The 18765-nt window shown below is 35.2% G+C and overlaps 1 protein-coding gene across 1 annotated transcript in view; it reads right to left on the reverse strand.

The window, feature by feature from the left end:
- LOC102230010 (tyrosine-protein kinase JAK2-like) overlaps nucleotides 1–15872 on the reverse strand; it is a 30783-nt gene extending 14911 nt beyond the window's left edge. Inside the window, exons 1-12 of the mRNA XM_005800981.3 lie at nucleotides 15365–15872; nucleotides 13213–13448; nucleotides 12611–12734; nucleotides 12397–12514; nucleotides 7122–7267; nucleotides 6691–6982; nucleotides 5605–5724; nucleotides 5346–5503; nucleotides 5066–5177; nucleotides 4384–4570; nucleotides 1559–1683; nucleotides 1263–1397 (exon numbers count right to left, since the gene is read on the reverse strand). Of these exons, the coding sequence (XP_005801038.2) occupies nucleotides 1263–1397; nucleotides 1559–1683; nucleotides 4384–4570; nucleotides 5066–5177; nucleotides 5346–5503; nucleotides 5605–5724; nucleotides 6691–6982; nucleotides 7122–7267; nucleotides 12397–12514; nucleotides 12611–12734; nucleotides 13213–13444 (1749 nt within the window). The 5' untranslated portion in view covers nucleotides 13445–13448; nucleotides 15365–15872. The remainder of the gene's footprint in view (nucleotides 1–1262; nucleotides 1398–1558; nucleotides 1684–4383; nucleotides 4571–5065; nucleotides 5178–5345; nucleotides 5504–5604; nucleotides 5725–6690; nucleotides 6983–7121; nucleotides 7268–12396; nucleotides 12515–12610; nucleotides 12735–13212; nucleotides 13449–15364) is intronic.
- Between the last annotated feature and the right edge of the window lie 2893 nt (nucleotides 15873–18765).

Raw genomic sequence — 18765 nt, forward strand, 5'->3', positions numbered from 1 at the left:
TTTAGACCCAAATGAACGTTCTTGAAGTTCTTGAATCCCCTTAAGGGGCTGACAGGATTACCAGGATTTCTTACAGGGTCTCATTTAACTCCCAAAACCTTCCACAGCATGTGGAGAAACCTAATGCTATGTATTGGTTCTGTTAATGTGCATCATAATAATCACACAAATGAAAGCTGTAGTGAAAATTACAAAAACTCCAACAGTCCAATAAAACACATTAGTAAATTAAAACCAGGTGTGAGTCAGAAGTTCAGAGAAAGTAAAAAAACAAAAAACAAACAAAGGATGAACTTGGAAAGAAAAGTGTAGTAAATATTTTAATAAAAAATGTTTTTCATTAAGAAAAACATTTTAGTAAAAAGTAACAGAATGTTAAAAACAGGGTTCCTGCTACTTTTTACATGTAAAAAAAAATCTCACTTTTCCACCAAAGGAAAGAAAGAAGGACACAATGTGAAAAATCAGGGTATGAGAGCAAAAAAGTAAGGGAAGGGAAAGAGATGGAAGGGAAGAAGTAGGTAAGGAAAGACAAAAATAAAAAGACAGAGAGATGAGAGAGAAAGAAAATAAAGAAGGGATCATGGAGGGATTGACTGAAGGCAGGAGGTGAAAATAATGGAAAGAATAGAAGGACGTGACAGGAAAAATAAAGAGGTATGGGAGGATAAAAGTACAGAGGCAAGAAAGGAAAAACACAAAAGTAAGAAAAAATAATATGAGGGGGAAAAGAAAAGGAATGTAACATGAAAGGACAAAAACAAAAAAAAGATGGACATAGAATGGTCTTTAACCCTTAGGGACATAATGGAAGAGGAGAAAAAGATAAAAGGAAGATTAAGGAAATGTGGAAAGAGAAAAGACAGGATACTAAAGGAAAGGTAAAAATTAATCGAGGATGGAAGAAAGCACAGAAGAGGAAGGAAAAACAAAAAAACTCTACCCTTTTAGTCTGAGATCCCCGATTTAGAAAATGTGATGGAGAATAAAGTCTGAAAATACAAATATTCTTCAATGCTTCTTTGCCTATCCATACCTAAAGATATTGAAATCAAATCATAAAGTTCTGTGAAAGAAGCTTACAAAAAGAGATGCTTGACCGAGAAGGTCTGCACCATGACAGCAAAATAATGTTTGGATTGTCTGTGACTTGAATAAAAAGCAAGCAGGAGTGGGCCTAATTTGTAAAATAATTTAAAAAGACATTTTTGTTATGTTGGTCATTTAGTTATAACACAGAAAATGTCTGTAAAACCACAAACCTCGGCGTAATTTCTGTGGGCCTGGTCCAGAACTTTCATCACAACTTCAGTTTCGTGCATTTGCCCATAGTCGCCGAGCTCCTTACGAACTCCTTTAAAGATCTTTGTAAATGTGCCAAGACCAAGACTCTCCACCTGACAAAAATCACAAATAAAAAAAAACTGAATAAAGTGACTTCTGTAGCTGGAATTAGTGACCAAACACAAATTCCAGGTTTTAAGAGAGTTTATGTAATCAAAGATACAATTGGGGAATTACAGACACCACAGAAGTTAGAAATGCACAGCAAGCTTACAAACTCCAAGTCTTCTTTCCTGATCTTGTGAAACACCATCTGACTGACGTTGTGTCGTTGTAGCGACGGAGACAGAGGCACTTCTGAACCTTTGTTGCTCCTGCAGATGAGGAGGCAGGACTTTTCTGTTTGGAGAAAAGAATAAAAAACGGGGGAAACTTTTTTTTTTTAAATTGAGTTTTTTTTTCTAGTCTTGGTTTTAGAGTTGGTGTTATGAGTCAGAAATCTGAGAAACAACAGACTATTTCTTCATCCCTTTCACCACTTCTGGTAAAATTTCGAAAGAAAAAAGGGAGTAAGGCACTTTTAAAAGTTTCTGGTTATTGGTAATTTTCCCTTGAACTGTGTCTCTGTGCGGTTCACAACAACATGCAAGCTGGAGAATTCAACAAGAATATATCCTGGATATCCTGTGCATCACTTTATTCTGCCTAAACAGAAAAACTGTTCAGGAGTGATCTGAAGAGTACATGAAACTAAAAAATAATAGCTAAAAAATTTTTTTTTCCCTCTTGTTGATGGAAATTAGCTCAGTAATTGCCTGCTGGTGTAGATAGTGATTGCATAAATACAGATGCCACCAGCAGGGGGCGACATCAGTTTGTTTAAGGTTGCCTTGGTTAGGTAATTTAAACACAGTGTTTCTTTCTGCAGTCGTCTCACTATTTCCACAGGCTTCATAAAAGTGAAGCATAGACTGCAGCTCACGCATAGAAAAGGTCTGACTATATAGTTTGGCTGCAACTAACGATTATTTTTAGTTCTGATGATTAGTTATCTATAAGGGTGACACATTATGCAGATTTTATTGAAACATTTTTATGCAAAATTAGAAAAACATAAAAAAATGCATATTAATAATTTAATTCCTTTTTTAACATAAGAAATAAACATTTTATTGTCTACAATGCAATATCATAACATTCCTTTAGTGAATGCCTGATCATTTGTAGCAGCTGTAGCTAAAGAAATATTAAAAGCTCAAGTCATTTCTGCGTGATTTAACATCAATACAGTGTAGGGCTGATCTACTGACTGATAAATAATTAGATGGTAAAATAATTTGAACCAAGTGAATCTAAAACTATGTCACTCGAGGAATGCTGGAAAGTAGACATTTACAAAAGTAAATGTTTCTTTTTCCTTATCTTAAACACATAATGTGTACATATATATTTTTTGTACAGCTTCGGCTTAATTACTTTTCTGAATATGTTGTTCTTTCAGCAAATGGTATTTTATTTGAGTCTACTACAGTTAACGATTAAGTGATTACTAAATTAGATGACAATTATTTCAATAATCGATCCATCATGATTAATTATTTCAGCGCTCCTTGAGATCATTTTCAAATACTAGAATGATAATTGCATAATAATGCAACCAGCATTTAGTTACCTGATAAATACACCTGAAGTCTTTAAACTGCTTGTGATCCACGACTGAATCCATAACTTTCAACAATCACAATCCCCTTAGTTCTGACAATCAGCAAAATCAGACTTAAGTTTTTAGGCTTTTTGAATATTATTTAGCAAAGTATTCAGAAGAGAACACCATAATCAAATTTAAAATAAAAAGGAAAAAACCCTAATAATATTGGTTTGCACTGGACAACAGAAAAGATACAGCACAGACAGAGATTGCGCTGCAAGATGAACTTTGTGCACAGATCCCTGTTTATCTTATGACATTAGAAGAGCATTTCATATCTGTTGTAACCATTCTCTGGAAAACAAAAATAAACCCCAAAAACATTCATACTGTATTAAGTGACATAACTAAAATATTTACCTTAAAATATTTTTTTATTTGCAAATCTGATAATCAATAAAGAAGAATAGCAAAAACAGGTTCTTACATGTAGGTGTTTTGTCTCAGATGCTAACCTCATCATCCTACTTGAATTATCCTTTTATGTTTATGCGCAAGTTATGCAAAATAAAACGAATGAATGAAACATCTGGTTGAAAACACATAACCTAAGAACACAGAAAAGCATATTTCTTTGTGCTTCCTCTATGTATTACACACATTCTGTTCAAAAATCCCCAAAGTAGAGGCGTGTAATTAGATTGTGAAGGATTAGAATGTGTTAATCTGCCAAAGCAGATTATACGTAGGATTATCAATAGAGAACATTGTATGCAATGCTGTTGCTTAGATGGATCAGATTCATTTTTCTCATTTTCCTCCAGCTACATAAACTAGTGTTACTGGCTTTAAATATTAACATGACAGCACTACAGTATTAGTATAATTAGTCTTAGTTTAAAAATAAAAGTAACTTTACTGGATTGTGCATTAAAACACAGTTATTGTTTTATTTGGCCGTTAAACACAGAATCTCACAGAGAGGCAGAATGACAAAGTATTTCAACAACTAAGTATTAAATATGTGTTGGACTTTAAAACTCAACAGGCTGAAGCAATCGGAGGAACATCTGTTTCATAATATTAATATGGCTAGCTTTTACAACCAGAGGCTTAAACATAAAGAAAGCTAAAGAGCTTCAATTGGAATATTTTAAAGCTAATTAACAGTTGTCAGTTTCCTTTCTGCTTGTTTAAACACAACAACCTGGATGCTTCACATTGTTATTTCATACAAATAGCATTCTGTAATGGTTTTTAATTAAAAATACTGACATGGAAAGTGATAAAAAGCTGGTTAAAAATGACATTTACCAGAAATGCTCTATTACAAGTTTTTTTTGTTTTACTAAGAGCTACTGTATATTTGTATGGAAATCCTGCAATGATATTTTCACCATATAGGCCAAATTTTCGTCAAAGTTTCCTTCAAATAAATGCACTGGGCTTACCTTTGGACTGAGGAGGACAGCACTTGCTGAACTGGAACACGATGCCGTCCGAGCGAACCGTTTCTTTTTGGTAGCAGTTGAGCAACTCCTGCAGTGAGCTGAAGTTCCTCTTGGTTCCACTGAGGTTAAACTCGCCAGCAGCGGACCTGGTGATCTGACAGTGCTTGTAATCCACCGTATCAAACACCTGGCAGACACAAAGCACACGGATTTACTGCAGGAACACAACACTAAGCATCATTTTAAGGTTCACGTCAGTTTAACAAGGAGAAAAAACATGAAGTTCATAAAAATGCTTGTTTTATGTTTTTTGATGTTAAAAATCTAAAGCCGTTATTGGGATTCATGCAGGGATTAAAGCGTCCACAATTTGTTTAAAGTCTAAAATAAAAAGTCTTTTGCTCTAGACTTCTAAATGTTTTTCACTTATTGAAGAGAAATTATGATATGAATCCTATTGTTGTTGCCCGGCTCTTTAATGCATTGCATAACAAGTGGTTGTTCTGGCATCACTAACAACATAATTCCCACATACTGAGAGCAAAACAAGCAGAGGGACAAGACGTACAAGGGTAACATGACTAAATACACATCAAGGGGAAAACAGCTCTAAAACAAACCTCAGGAACATTTCCATTCTATAATTTTTAGTCATCACCGATGTAGAAAGTGAAAAACTCACCTCTACTGGGAAAGTTAGAAAATACTTATTGAAGTCTTTTGGGCTGCATCTCAAAATGTACAACCCTCGCTTGTCTCCACACTTCTGAAGCCGGCTGACAGCAAATTCCATTCTGCAAAAAAATCATCAATAATTAAAAGCAAGCTGTTGTTACTAACAGAAAATACAACCAGTGATTTGATTTTGTTTGATTTAGTTTTGAAAACAAGCAGTGAATGAGAAGTTTTGCTTTTTTTCTTCCAGATAAATATTATGTAAATCACAGAAATGTTTGACTTACGAAATGGGGCCGTAGCAATGACAAGATATGGCCTCAACAAGCCTGGGAGGGGCCACCTCCTTACAAAGGTAGTGATGTGCATCTGTGGTCAGTCGATAGTAGCCGTCAACAAGGGACGCGAATGACATGGCTTCAAACAGACTCGGAAACTCCAGCTCCTAAAAAAAACAAACAAAAAAACAAAAACCCTCCAGTCAACATCAAGCTAACCTCAGATTTCTCTGCTGGAGACAGAAACAAGTTTATTTTCAGAAGTTACCAGGTTCTTCCCATCCTGCTTATTGATGGTGACCAACCGGCTCTCTGTGGCGCCTTCTTTGCAGGCCTGTTTGATGCTGATGTCAGTGACATCATGGAAGTCGCACAATGTCTGCAACTCCTAAAGAAACAATATATAAAAAAACCTAACTATTGTAGAAGATATAATTTTTTAAAAACTTTACACATTTTTCATTGTAATTTATCTACTTCGGATACACCAATCCACGTTTTCCCTTCCGATTAGGTTTTGAATCAGCCGATTTGATACAGAAAAACAGAACTGAATTGACTTAAAACGCCTCTTTTTTTGAAACAGATAGTTTTACAGAATTACAAATGTATTTGGTAACTCTTAAATACACAAAATGCTTCAAAAGCTTAGTCGAAAATGTAAAAACAACTTTAATTTGTTCAGTCAGTGCAATTAGAGTATACAACCAATATAAAAACATTGAAACTGACAAAAACAAACAAACTTTCTTTCAAATGGTTCAGAAAGTGCAATTAGGAATTGTAAATATAGTGTAATATAAATAATAAAGCATGACGTCACAAAGTACAAAGTATAGGACTGTACTGAATAGATCTGTCCTTAGGAATCGGCCACATTGTCACCAATACCTGAGCTAGAATTTTTTTCAATATCATATATTAATATTGGACTGGTGCATCTCTAGTACCTACCAGGTTTATTTAAGCTTCAAAGCTGGTGATGATTTTTATATTGTAAAGTTTTATATTTTAAAGCAAAATTATTCATTACCCATGAACTTTTCCAGATCTTGTCATGTTACAAACTGTCAATGTATTTTGTTTGCATTTTATGTGATGCAAATACTTTGTGTAACCACATCATCCAGCAACTACAGATGCAAATCTGTTCAGGTATGTCATCGTTTTGGGTTTACTTCATGAACCATGACATAAAAATACACTGGATATAATTTGATGTTTGTGGTTGTAACATGACAAAATGTGAACAAGTTGAAGTGTGAGCTGTTTGTATGCTTATGACCAAGTCAGTTCAGGTTCCTGGTGTCAGTTCATTCTGGATTAGAGGAAGAAACCTAAAGGTGGTACAAACCTCATCAGAATCTTTAAATTTCTCTCGACACCACTGTATTCCCGTGTCCGCTGCCACCAGGATGATGAGCTGTCCGCTAGCTGGTTCTCTGACCTGAAAGGTCTCCGTGTAGAAGGCTTTCTCCAGCGACTCGATGCTGATGAGGTACTTTAGCTTCAGGTCGCGCACCGTGGTTCGACACTGACTGAACTGCTGGATGAAGCGCTTGAAGCGGAAGCGAATCCTCTTACGAGTTAAAAAACTACAATCCTGGATCTGATTTCTCATATCCTTCGGTAGGAAGGACTTGTAACTAGAAAAGATGCAACATATTTGAATCAATATTTGTCTTAAATTAATTTCTAAATGTAACCAAACAAAAATGTACATTGAGTAGAGAAGGTGAGCTACTATTAGAAAATAAAACATCAAGAGTTTTGTTTTTTTAGTACCTTGTATTGTGATAGATGTCCAGAGGGGACATCTGTCTCTCCTTAGCTGTCCTGGTCATGTCAAGCACAGCCATACCAAGGCACTCCTCCTGTGACTCATGGGAGTCGGAAATCATCACCACGCCGTTCACAAAATCATTCCTCCACTGCACACAGTAACGAGAGAGAAACACGGCTAAATACTTCCTCTACTTAATGCACGTTAGAGTGATTGGTAAAACACTTAATTTGGACATTTTCATTAGCAAACTACCTAAACTCCTTAATGAATTTGGGGACATTTAGTCAGTCGTTTAGTTTCGTAAAAAAAAAAAAAAAAGCATAGCAATATTTTTGTTTAAAGTTGTCCCAACCCAACCTGATTAATGTTGGTTGGTGAGAAGTTGGTATCTGGTGTGGGCGTCACAGTTCAATTTTGAAATTTCATATATTATGGAAAGGTATTTCTAGGATTGCACATAGAAATATGAATAATTGCAATAAAGCAAATGAAAATAAATCAATAGGCTAATTGGAAAATGCTGACAAGAAGATGGAGGTTTGTCTTTAATTTTATTTAATTTTTTTAAAAAGGATGAATAAATAAAAACTTAAATAGAATCTAAAAAAAGTTACATTATTTGTTACTTACTTCAGAAAATGAAACATATTTTATAGAATCATCACACAGAGTGAAATATTCCAATACTATATTATCTTGTATTTTTAATGATCACAGCTTACAGATAATGAAAACTCAAAATTCAATGTCTCAGAAAATTTGAATATTGTAAAAAAAAAAAAAAAGTTAAACATTAGAAACTCATGGTGATGCAACCCAGTCAGCCAATTAAATCAACGGTTTTCTGAATCTCTCAGTCTGGGTTAGGAAACAGTCATGGCAAGGACTGCTGACTGGACAAATGTCCAAACGACAGTCATGAATACATGTTAAAAAGAGGAAAAGGTACAACAGCAACGATAATAACCACAGACTTTAGAGAGAGTTCAGTCCACTTCATGCCTCATTCTGCTGACAACGGAGAAGCTGATTTCATTTTCCAGTATGTCTTAGCGAATGTCCACACTGCCAAAAAAAGAGCCCAAAAGCCGTTCAGTGACCTGGGTGTTACTGGCTTGGCCTGAACCCCAAAGAGAACCCACAGGGGTAAAGTCAGGAGGGAGAAGAGAGACACTAGACCCAACAATGCCGATAAGGCTGCTATCATAACAGCCAGGTCATTACATCTTAGCAGAACCACAGGTGTATCACCTCCATGCTCCATGCAGTAATTCTGCATCAATGTGATGGATTAGGCTCAGAAAAAGAGCGCAGAGCCTGAAATTTATATTAAAACATATTTCTATAAATTAATCCTTTGTGACATTCTAATTCTCTGAAATGTTCAAGTTTGGGATCTCACTGTTGTAAGCGACAAGAAACAAAAGCTTGAAATATTTCACTATGTGTGATGATTCTATATACGAGTCTCACTTTCTGAAATGAGTGACAACAAATCCTGAAACTTTTCATGATATTCTAATCGAGCTGTACTTGAACTTTAATTTCCACGTTACCAATTACTAGGGGTGCACTGATTGCCAATCTTTAAAAAGCCTGACCTGCCGATTTCGATTCTGTCCAATACCAATTTTTTTTGTTTTAAATGTCGATAAATATAGCAAGAAAGTCACTGAATTAGCAACAGGAGGGTTGACTATTGTTAAATGCAAATGTGCACCTGGTGGGTCGGTTTATCAGTCAAAACTCTCTCACATCAGAGCAGCAGACAATAGTAGCTGATTTTTAGGCCTCTGCTGAGGTGAATAAAATAGGTGGATACAATCGGCTTCATACACAAGTACCAGTCGATCACCAATATCGCAAAATTAAGAAAACTGGCGCCAATAAATCAGTTGGCTGGCCGATAAATCGGTGCACCTCTACCAATGACTGAACTTCAGTTACCACAAGATCTTTGTTATTTTATAGCTAAAAAAAAAATCAAGGTATGTGGATTTTTATATTTAGAGAAGAAAATGTACAGGTGCAACTGAAAATCCAAAACTGTGTGCTACAGAAAGGAAAACACTATGGTAGCAATAATGTTCTTAGATTTTATTCCCCAATACTTATTCATACCCAAAGATGATACCCAAATATAATAAACTCTATATTTTGGAATAAAACCACAGCTGCATTAGAGGTTTGTCACATTTCACTTCCATGTGAGCTGACACTCTTATTACTGTCACTGTTGACTGAAGCTATGTTAAGTCTAATGAATTCAGATAAACAAAAATATCTAATCGGTCCTACCACCATGTTATTTTCTTACTCAACCTCTTATTTATTCATATAAATTTATAACAGGTCCTGAATAAACTGCCTGTAAGACCTTTTTGACCTCTGCAGAGAATAAAAAAACAGTCTGAAGGAGGTATATGGTGACGTGCTTGCAGTCACTGGAACAAACTTTGTTTTCGTTTTCCCCCTGCAGGCCCACATGACGCTGTAGGATGGCTGCTAACCACGACTAACCAATGAATGAGCTTCCTATCAGTCTATGTGACGTAACATTTGCAACTCTTGTTTTGGCTTTAATGGGCCAATGTGAACACTAAACAGACCAGAACTAAAAGCTAATGGATTTGTCATCTGTCTCAATTTTCACACCTGCATTACTCTTAATTTCAGACTTTGAGGATGTAAACTAATAACGCACAGATAATAACTATCCGATAAAGACGTATATGCACATAATGTGCAATAGTGGTTTTTTGTGTTTAAAAAAGCTGTTTAAAAAAAAAAAAAGTTCTTTTTGCAACTGATGTCTTAAGTTCAAACTTCAGCATGAAAGCTTAACCACAATTATGTTGTAGTCTATTTATAAATCATCTATTGCGTCAACCCAATTAGATTGTAATTTGTTCTTATAACATTCCAATTTAAGTTAATTCAATCAGGATCCTGGTATGTAACAATGACTTTTAAAAAAAGCTTAGGAAAGGAAAAACATTTGAAACCACATTTATTTGCTCTATAGGCGCAAACACACAATGTGTCAAAATAAACACCCTAACCCTGCAGTGCTTATCTTCTAACATGTTGGCTTTCCACAGACTTAAATCCACATAATCCATAATCCAGTTCAGAAAGTCAACGTTAGTATCCTTTATAACCTCTGTACTTTTTTTTATTGAAATGTGGACATTTCTTGTTTTGTTTTACACATTATAGTTGTGTTTGACCCAGAGAGATGAGGAGAAACCAACATAGATAAACAAGAATCAAACAAATTTCATTTCCTGTTCAGAAACTCTAAGATAGATTTTCTATCTTAAAGCACAACTCCACAAACTCCATAAGTCCAAGCATTGGTCAGCTTGGGTTACTGATGACTTGACCCAAACTACACCAATCTAGGATTGTATTTAACCAGAATTCCCTGCGTTCCAGTCCGCTTTTGGAACACTCTCTGCTTTGCTTGCATCCAACATACGCATTCAAACCGCACCACAGTTCACATTATTCAAGCCGAGATCTAGGTTTGTAGGCGGATCAGAGTCTGATGGAATATTCTGATCTCCCAAAACAAACCAGACTTTCTAGATAAACAAACTAGAGTTTGATTGATGCGAACTAAACAGGGATGGGGTGAATGTACCCTAAATCAGATGTAAAAGGAGTCAACACTTCCTCTCTTTGTTTTAGTGGACTGTAAGTTAGCTTTCCCACTGTAAGCACAATGCACCCACATTTTCCAGACCCACATTTTCAGGCAGACCAGTGTTTTCTTGTTCAGGATTTCACCTGCCCCTTACTGAACCAAAGCGGACCAAACAAATAGTTCATCTCAGTTCATCTGCAGTGTTGATGCTTTGACAAAAACTACAAATGACTTTAGGCAAAGAGCCTCACTGTTAATATTTTGACAGATATGCCAAATATAAGCAGTCCCTCTGCTGCAAAGTACACAGTTGAAAAAGATGCCCTTATGAACAGCAGGCATCAAAATAACTTTAGTATGAGCTACAGCCAGAGATTAGAGGACAACAGATTTAACTCATGGATGTTTCGTTCTGCATTTTGCAAATAAAAAAACCCCCATCATTTTCTTTGTATTGGTCAAAAACATGAAGAAAAACACTAAACTTTCAACCAAACTGACCGAACTCTGGAGTCCAGGCTTTTACAGCTTGAACAGTTTCTCAGCCTATTATCAGTCTAAAAGGTTTTTTGAGATTTGTTTTCTGTAAATAATGAAATAAAGATAAGGCTTCATATCTTCTGCGGGAGCCAATTAAATTAATAAAAATGTTCAATATACAGAGATAACATTAAAAAGTATAAATACCCATTAAATAATTAAATGACATTTAACTTTTAGGTATTTATCCAATTGCTCACAGCTTACCATCAGTCACAGCACAACTGTTGTTACATTTCTGGCTGTATTTATCAATCAGCCAGTAATCGAAATGTGCCAATCTTACATTATTTGGTAAGCCAAATATGTTTTTTTTTCTCTCCTGTTCATTACGTGACTCAAAGGTGAAAACTGCCATTTTCCTCTTGCTGTAAATACATCAACCAACAGCGTTTCCTTTGCTGCACATTTCCACAAATGAGCCTGTATATATTAACGTCGGAGAATCAGCACCCACAGGTCGACTTTCAAACTAAAACAGGAAACTGTCCAGTACAGGCCTGTTTATCTCTAAATTCTAGAAAATAATCTTTAACCTGATACAAATTGTATCCACTCAGTCAAAAAGATGTTTGATTTGTCAGCAGCAATCTATAATAATAAGGAAATCTATATTTTCAGGCAACATGTGCAACCCAATGCCAAAGCAAAGTTACTTCTGCGATGCCAAGCCTTGAGATGCTTCCTGTTTTGTTCCATCATTTACTTACTGGAAGGAATCCTGTGTGCACGATTCCTGTATGAGCTACAAGTCTTAATTGTCTCAAAGAAATACAGGAAGTAATGACTAATTTGGACAAAGACCCTAGAGAGGAAGTTAACAGCACACTGAACCAGTTGAGATTCAACTGTAATAATGTGTTCGACCTTTATCTCAACTAAAGTGTATTTTTCAAGCAAGTACCAACAATTATTGCAGAAACTGAGATTGCTGAGTGTTTTTCACATATCCCAATGAGTTGTAACACAGCTGAATATGAAAGCAAAGAACAATGGAAACCAAAACTTTGAACTGTCTATAGTTTAACTCGTATAGAAAGCACTGTTATTAAAGTTTAAGATTAAAAATAAAGGCTCACATTTACCTGAGAGAAGAGATAGGTCATTACATAATCATCAAGGACGGGACTTTCTGACCCTTTTTTGACCCCATATCGATATGCCCGCGATGCACCACTACTGTACCAGCCAGGAAAGTAGTACCTGCGGTGAGCAAGAAAAAAAAATTTCACAATGATTTTCAGTAAATATGGAAATAATTATCATAAGGACAATCTAAAATGAACTAAAGTGTGCTACCGTATTCTGAAAAACAGATCTTCAGAGGCCGAGTCATCAAGCCGAAAGACGTGATTGGGAGAAAACCACAAGTTGTCTCTCTCTCGATAAAGGCTAAAAAGGTTGTAGTACAGGGGTGATATACCTTACAGTGTAAAAAAAAAAAACAGAAACCAAAATAATTAAATGTAAGCTTCATGATGTAACATTAAATAATCAGACTTCAATGTCTGTAGTAGCGCAATCTTTAATGAGGCAATTAACAGGAATATGCCTCAAGACCTGCAGAAGAAAACTGTTTTAAGTACCAATACAGGTGAAAAAAAGGTCAGTAAAGATTATCTAAATGTCAGGTGTGTTTTGGTTTACCCTTAAACACATGGCAGGCAGGTAAATCTAGTCTCTGTCCCCCAACTGCCTCACAGTACAGAAGTAGCGGCACATTTATACTATCTGATCACGCGTCCACAAAAAAAGATAAAAACTTAGCCTATTTATTTTGCTTATATTTAAATTAAAAACAAAATCTGAGCAAAAAAAATGAATTCCATGTAGTGAAAGTTATATAAAGATTTTCACAAATGGAGTGCGTTATGCGGGCCTACACAGTTTGGAGTACTCACAGCACGCCTTGGCTGCATCTATACACAACTCCTCAGCCACGTAGTCCCCGGGTGGGTAGCTGAGAGTGCCGCTGTCGGCTGCTCCCTGGCTGCTGTGGTAGAAATGAAGCCTCAGAACAGGAGAAGCTGGTCGTGTGTCTGAAGATTCACGATGGGCGGTCCCGTTCTGGTGCACCGTGGGCCGCGAGTCCGTCACAGTGTCCATAGCTGGCGGGGAAGCCATCAGCAACATCCACCTAAACGGTGATAGCAAATAAAATGGGTTGGGGCTGATAGTTTCCACTTGGCCTACATCTAAATTTAATATCATGACGAGGGTGCATGGTATGAAATGTTGCACAGCTGGAAAATGTTGCATAAAGCACAGAGGAGACATTGTCTAAAAAAGGGTTATAAAATCTGTAAATCTAATTCCATGAGTGACAGTTATGAAACGCAGTCATGAGTTTCTTTTCTAAGTGGACCGTGGAGATTTTTATCCAACCATTTCATCATTTTGTGAAATTCAGAATATATATCTTATTTTAAGAAATTAAACATATAATAATTAATTCTCGTTTGTAATTAACCTCTGTAAGAAAAATAATCCTCCCACTGCAGAGATTAAAACTGGAGATTGGCATGCACTTACTGACTAACATCTGACCTTGACTCAAATCTGCTGGGTGATTAAATGGTACTTCTAATAATATAAAACTGAGATAAAAAAATAATCACTGTTTTGATGTTTTCCATCAACAGCCAAAGTCTTTATAACTCAGTACCCGTCCGGATTTTAGCTTTTCTTCAGGAAGAATCACTATTTTATCCTAACCCCATTTTTCAATACTTTAAATATTGTACCCTCCCCCACTTCCTCCAGGAGTTATTGTTCCTATATGCAGTTCATAAAGAAACATTCTTCTTACTGTAAATATGAGTCACAAGGCACAAAACAAGGAGGATAGATAGATAGATAGATAGATAGATAGATAGATAGATAGATAGATAGATAGATAGATAGATAGATAGATAGATAGGAATTGAGATAATCTTGAGTTCTGTTTCACATTTTGATCCTCATCAACCAAAATACAGTTATAGAAAAATCTTACGTTTCTTTTAAAAAAAGAGTGCAGAAAATCTAAAAAAAGAAAACGAGTCCATTAAAAGTAAAAAGCATGTCTGAATTACGTGCACGTCACCAGTCTTAAGACTCGCTGTGTGCAACTGCATTTTCCAAAAAAGCACAAAAATATGGTAACTAATGCATCATTATTGAACCTAGTAAACTCAGTTTTTCTACTAGAGGTTAACTAAAAGGACAAGGTATATAATATTACATATGTCCTTGAATGTGAATGAAAAATCTTATAAAACAAACAAGCAAAAACTCTAGGAAGGACAGCTAGTTTGAATAAATCTGATGTCATTTCTGACTGAATGGTTTAATTCTAATGTTATTTCTACTATAGGTTACTTTTAAAATAAGTACTATTCAAAATATACACAAAAACGATTTTTGAATCAGTATTTTCATTCCGTGTTTTGGTTAGTAAAAGTTCAGGGTCACAGTTCTGATATGTGTGACATCCAAATAGGAAATATTTTCCCATAACAACAGCTCCAATGATATCATGCAGCTTACATAAAATTCCTCTGCATTGTTCTACATTTCAATCAAAACATAAAGACAAGACATTCATTAACACTTTTTTTTTACAGTAACTGATAGAATTGCACATTAATATTTCTTCTCCATCCTAAACCTTTGCTAGAAGCCAAGCATTTTATCTCTAAAATACTTCAAAGCAGCAGGCTATAGACCTGTTCAACACTTCAGTATTTTCTAAAGGCTATCTGTTAATATGTCAGACTTTAAGATGCAATACAATAACAAAATTAAACACAGCAGAGCATTAATTCAGTAAAAACTTGCTTTAAAACGTATGAAGGCCGTGATCTTTGCAGTTAACTGTTGCTTCAACTGACTCCCAACTTGGCGCTTGCAGCCCCATTCAACCACCGATAAATGTTACTGGAGAACTTTACATTAATTAAATATTCTAATTAACTGCAGCTGACTCGCAAGGTTCAGGGTTACACACCTTCAAGAATAAACACCCCCCCAAAAGGCTGCCAAGGCAATATTAATGAGTTAGTGTACACTTACCCTGGTGGTGGATAGCTAGTAGCTGTCTGCTAACTTCCAAGGCCAGCGCCGAAGCCTGGACCAGAGATCTCCACAGGCAGCGCCGAGATACCGCTGCTTTCTGCTGTCGCTCACTGAATAAAATCGCCGATTTATTTACGGTATGAATCCTTGCGGAGATATTAACGATTCCATGTTTCGCACGGCTTGCCAGCTGACTATAGCTGGCTGAAGCTACCTCTGGTCAGCCTAGCTTTAGCCATCTCACTCCTACAGGGGAACTTCGTTTATCTCGTCAATCTTCTCATGTAAGCTAACGCTAACTAACATTGTGCGTGTTTATAAATTGTCCCGGTCGCACGAATTTGTTTGCCGACAAACATCTTCTCAAGCTCGTACATATGACTACATAACTAAAATATTTCAGACTAGGCAGCTCGAACTATGACACTTTGCTAGCTACTTTGTCAGTGCCTGCTCCAGCTATCCCGAGCTCCAACTGAGTCAACAAAGCTGCCTCTCCCACCATACTGAATGATGCGTTTACAGGCGGTGGGAATTCTAAAGCACTCCGCTCGGATGACTCCAAACATCAAAGTATCAGCGAATTACCCGTTAGCACAAACAGATGGATTAACTTCACTGGAGAAAAGGAAAAAAGTGAAAATATAATCAGCTCTGATCTAATAAATGACACCAAAAACTTATAAAAAATTTAATTATCAGATTTTTATAAGCCACAAATGCAGCCTGATAAAACAGAAAAATGGGCGTAGAAAGAAATTTTATTCTGCAAAATAATGGAAGAAAAATTGGACTTTTATTATGCTTTTCTCAAAAAATATGGACAAATTTATACCAAAAGTGTTAAAGGTAATTCCTCCTGTTATGATTTTACCAATTAAAGGCGTGATAACATATTCAACAGTTCTACAAAAGAACCATTTTTGATTACAAAAGGCTGACATTTTAGACAAAACATGTTAGTAATAAATTCATATGAAACTCTCAACATGCTTTCCATCAACCGTGGGAATTAATGCATTAATTTGTTTAGAAATAGATTCAGTTCCCCTTTGTATAAAAGATAAAATACATCCATATTGAAACGATGCATGTTAACCCTCATAATGACTTTTTCCAATTGAAATGAAATGCCAATTCCTGCATGTTTTGTAATTCACATATTGAGACAACATAACATCTTGTTTTCATTGCAATGTTATGCATGTTTTTAAGAAGGATTTTTATAATTTGATCTTACATAAGAAATCTGTTTCACTTTTGAGTTTTGATTTGATTTTCTAGGGGATAAAGAATGAAACTAATAACTAGTAAAATTTGCCGTTTTTTTTTAAAGACAAACCTCCATTTTCAACATATTCTAAGATAAAAAATAATTTTATTTAAGACAGAGGAAAATAGTTTCAATTGTACCAATATATAAATAATTTGCTTAAAGAATAAAAAGTTCAGATGTAATAATTAAATTTTTTTCCCCACACCATTGTTTATTTTGTATTTTAATAGATTGTTATGTAATTACTTTTCTGCTCAGTTGTCCTATTAAATTGCACTTTTTAGGACACTTTTTGTTGTAAATTGTGTTTTGTAATATTGTTTTGAATCTTAAAAGTTTTAAAAAAATGTTTAAACCCGTCTTGGGAGATTTTCACTCTACTGCATTGTCAATCATCAGCTGACATTTATGTACAGCAAGGCTCCATTGATTAATGATCACACTGGTTTTGTGATCATTTTAGAATCTGGTCAATGTTTTCTGACAGGGAGACTGAAACACACTAAAATTCAGACTGTCATAAAATCCAGAAGCTTTGGAAAACGGTGTCAAATGTGAAATATTTTGGGGGTTATGATTCCATATTTTTTTGCTTTAAATGATCTGAAGAAAGATTTTCTATATCAAAATAATTTTTTACAACTGCTTCAAAACAGGCATGCAGTATGACCCGCTGCTCTGTCAAATCACTGAATTTTCAAGGTTTCCCTCAGTTTGTTCATAGATTATTTGATTATTTTATCAATTAATTATTAGGTCAGTAAATTGTGACAAGATCAGAATGAAAAGATCTGAACCACTGATCATTATTTTAGTTAAGAGACTCATAAGTCAAACATAGAATGTTCCTAAAATGTAATTTGTGGTTATATTGACCAGCGGTAACATGCGGCTAAAATAATTTCTGTTTAATACTTAATTAGAACTTCAATGCAGCACTAAAAACTTTTAAAACTATATGGAGAGAATTTTACACAGAATTTTAATTTATGAATATATAAAAAATTTTGATATTATCATTTGTCATTTGATATTATCACAGATCTGTGATGTTGTGTTTGCAACCCTATGAAATGTTAATAATGTGAACTGCTATCCTGTCAGCACACAGGGTTTAGTTGACACTAGAGATGCTAATAAGTCTTGCACAGATGAGCTTGTATATTTAAAAAAGTGCTTTTTATAGAATGAATGCATTCAAACTTAGATACAAAATAAGTGTGAGATGCTATTGTGATAAAACATAAAATTATTTTTGATATAATCTGTACATGGTCAAGAGTGAAATGATTCTGGTGCTCATTTTATTTTCCTCATGAAACAAAATAAGTTTTTGTTGCTAAATCGACAAAACTACTAGGAAGGAAACAGTCTCAGAGAAAAAGGTTACCATTGAAACGCAAACCACCAACCAAACCAACACCCACCCACCGAAACTGGAGTGGGCACATATTGCACAAGTTACCACAAAGCAGTAACACAGTGGAGAAAAACAGACCCATCCTGAAAGCAGATTTTCCCTTCAGACCTAAAAGAGCTTGGTCATAAATATTGACTTTGTGGAGGTTGTAACAAAGAATTATATTGTGCTATCAGAGATAGTCTTGGGTTAGAACTAATGAGTTCTTCTGACCACAATGTGAACTTATAAACAATTGTTTTCATTCTGATACCCGGAGCTAATGTCTATGGTTTTATCTGGCAGGACTAAATCAAATGGTGTTTTTTGTTGTGGTTACACAGTTTGTGTTTTGAGATTACTTTTCATGTTAGCCAAGTTGAAACCGAGCCAAGACTTAAATAAAAAAATGGAAACTTGAGAAAAGAAACTGTTTCATGATGAGAATTTTAACAGCGTAAGTTGAGTCCTACAAAAGAGAAGTTGAGGTTTATGGATCCCAAACATAAAAAGCAAAGGTCAAAAACTGTAAAAAGTTTGATTTTAGTGGCTAAATAGGATAAAATAAGTAAAAAAAACAACTAAATAGCAGTAAAGCTAACTTGTGACATTTCTTTGATTTTAACAAAACCTGGTGATTTATTTGTGCTTAGCATACTCTACTCTATCCTTTGTGGAAAAAAGAGACAATGTAGCAGAATGTAGAAAAAACTGGTCAAAAAC

This window comes from Xiphophorus maculatus, chromosome 12, assembly GCF_002775205.1.
Source record: "Xiphophorus maculatus strain JP 163 A chromosome 12, X_maculatus-5.0-male, whole genome shotgun sequence".
Lineage (NCBI taxonomy): Eukaryota > Metazoa > Chordata > Actinopteri > Cyprinodontiformes > Poeciliidae > Xiphophorus > Xiphophorus maculatus.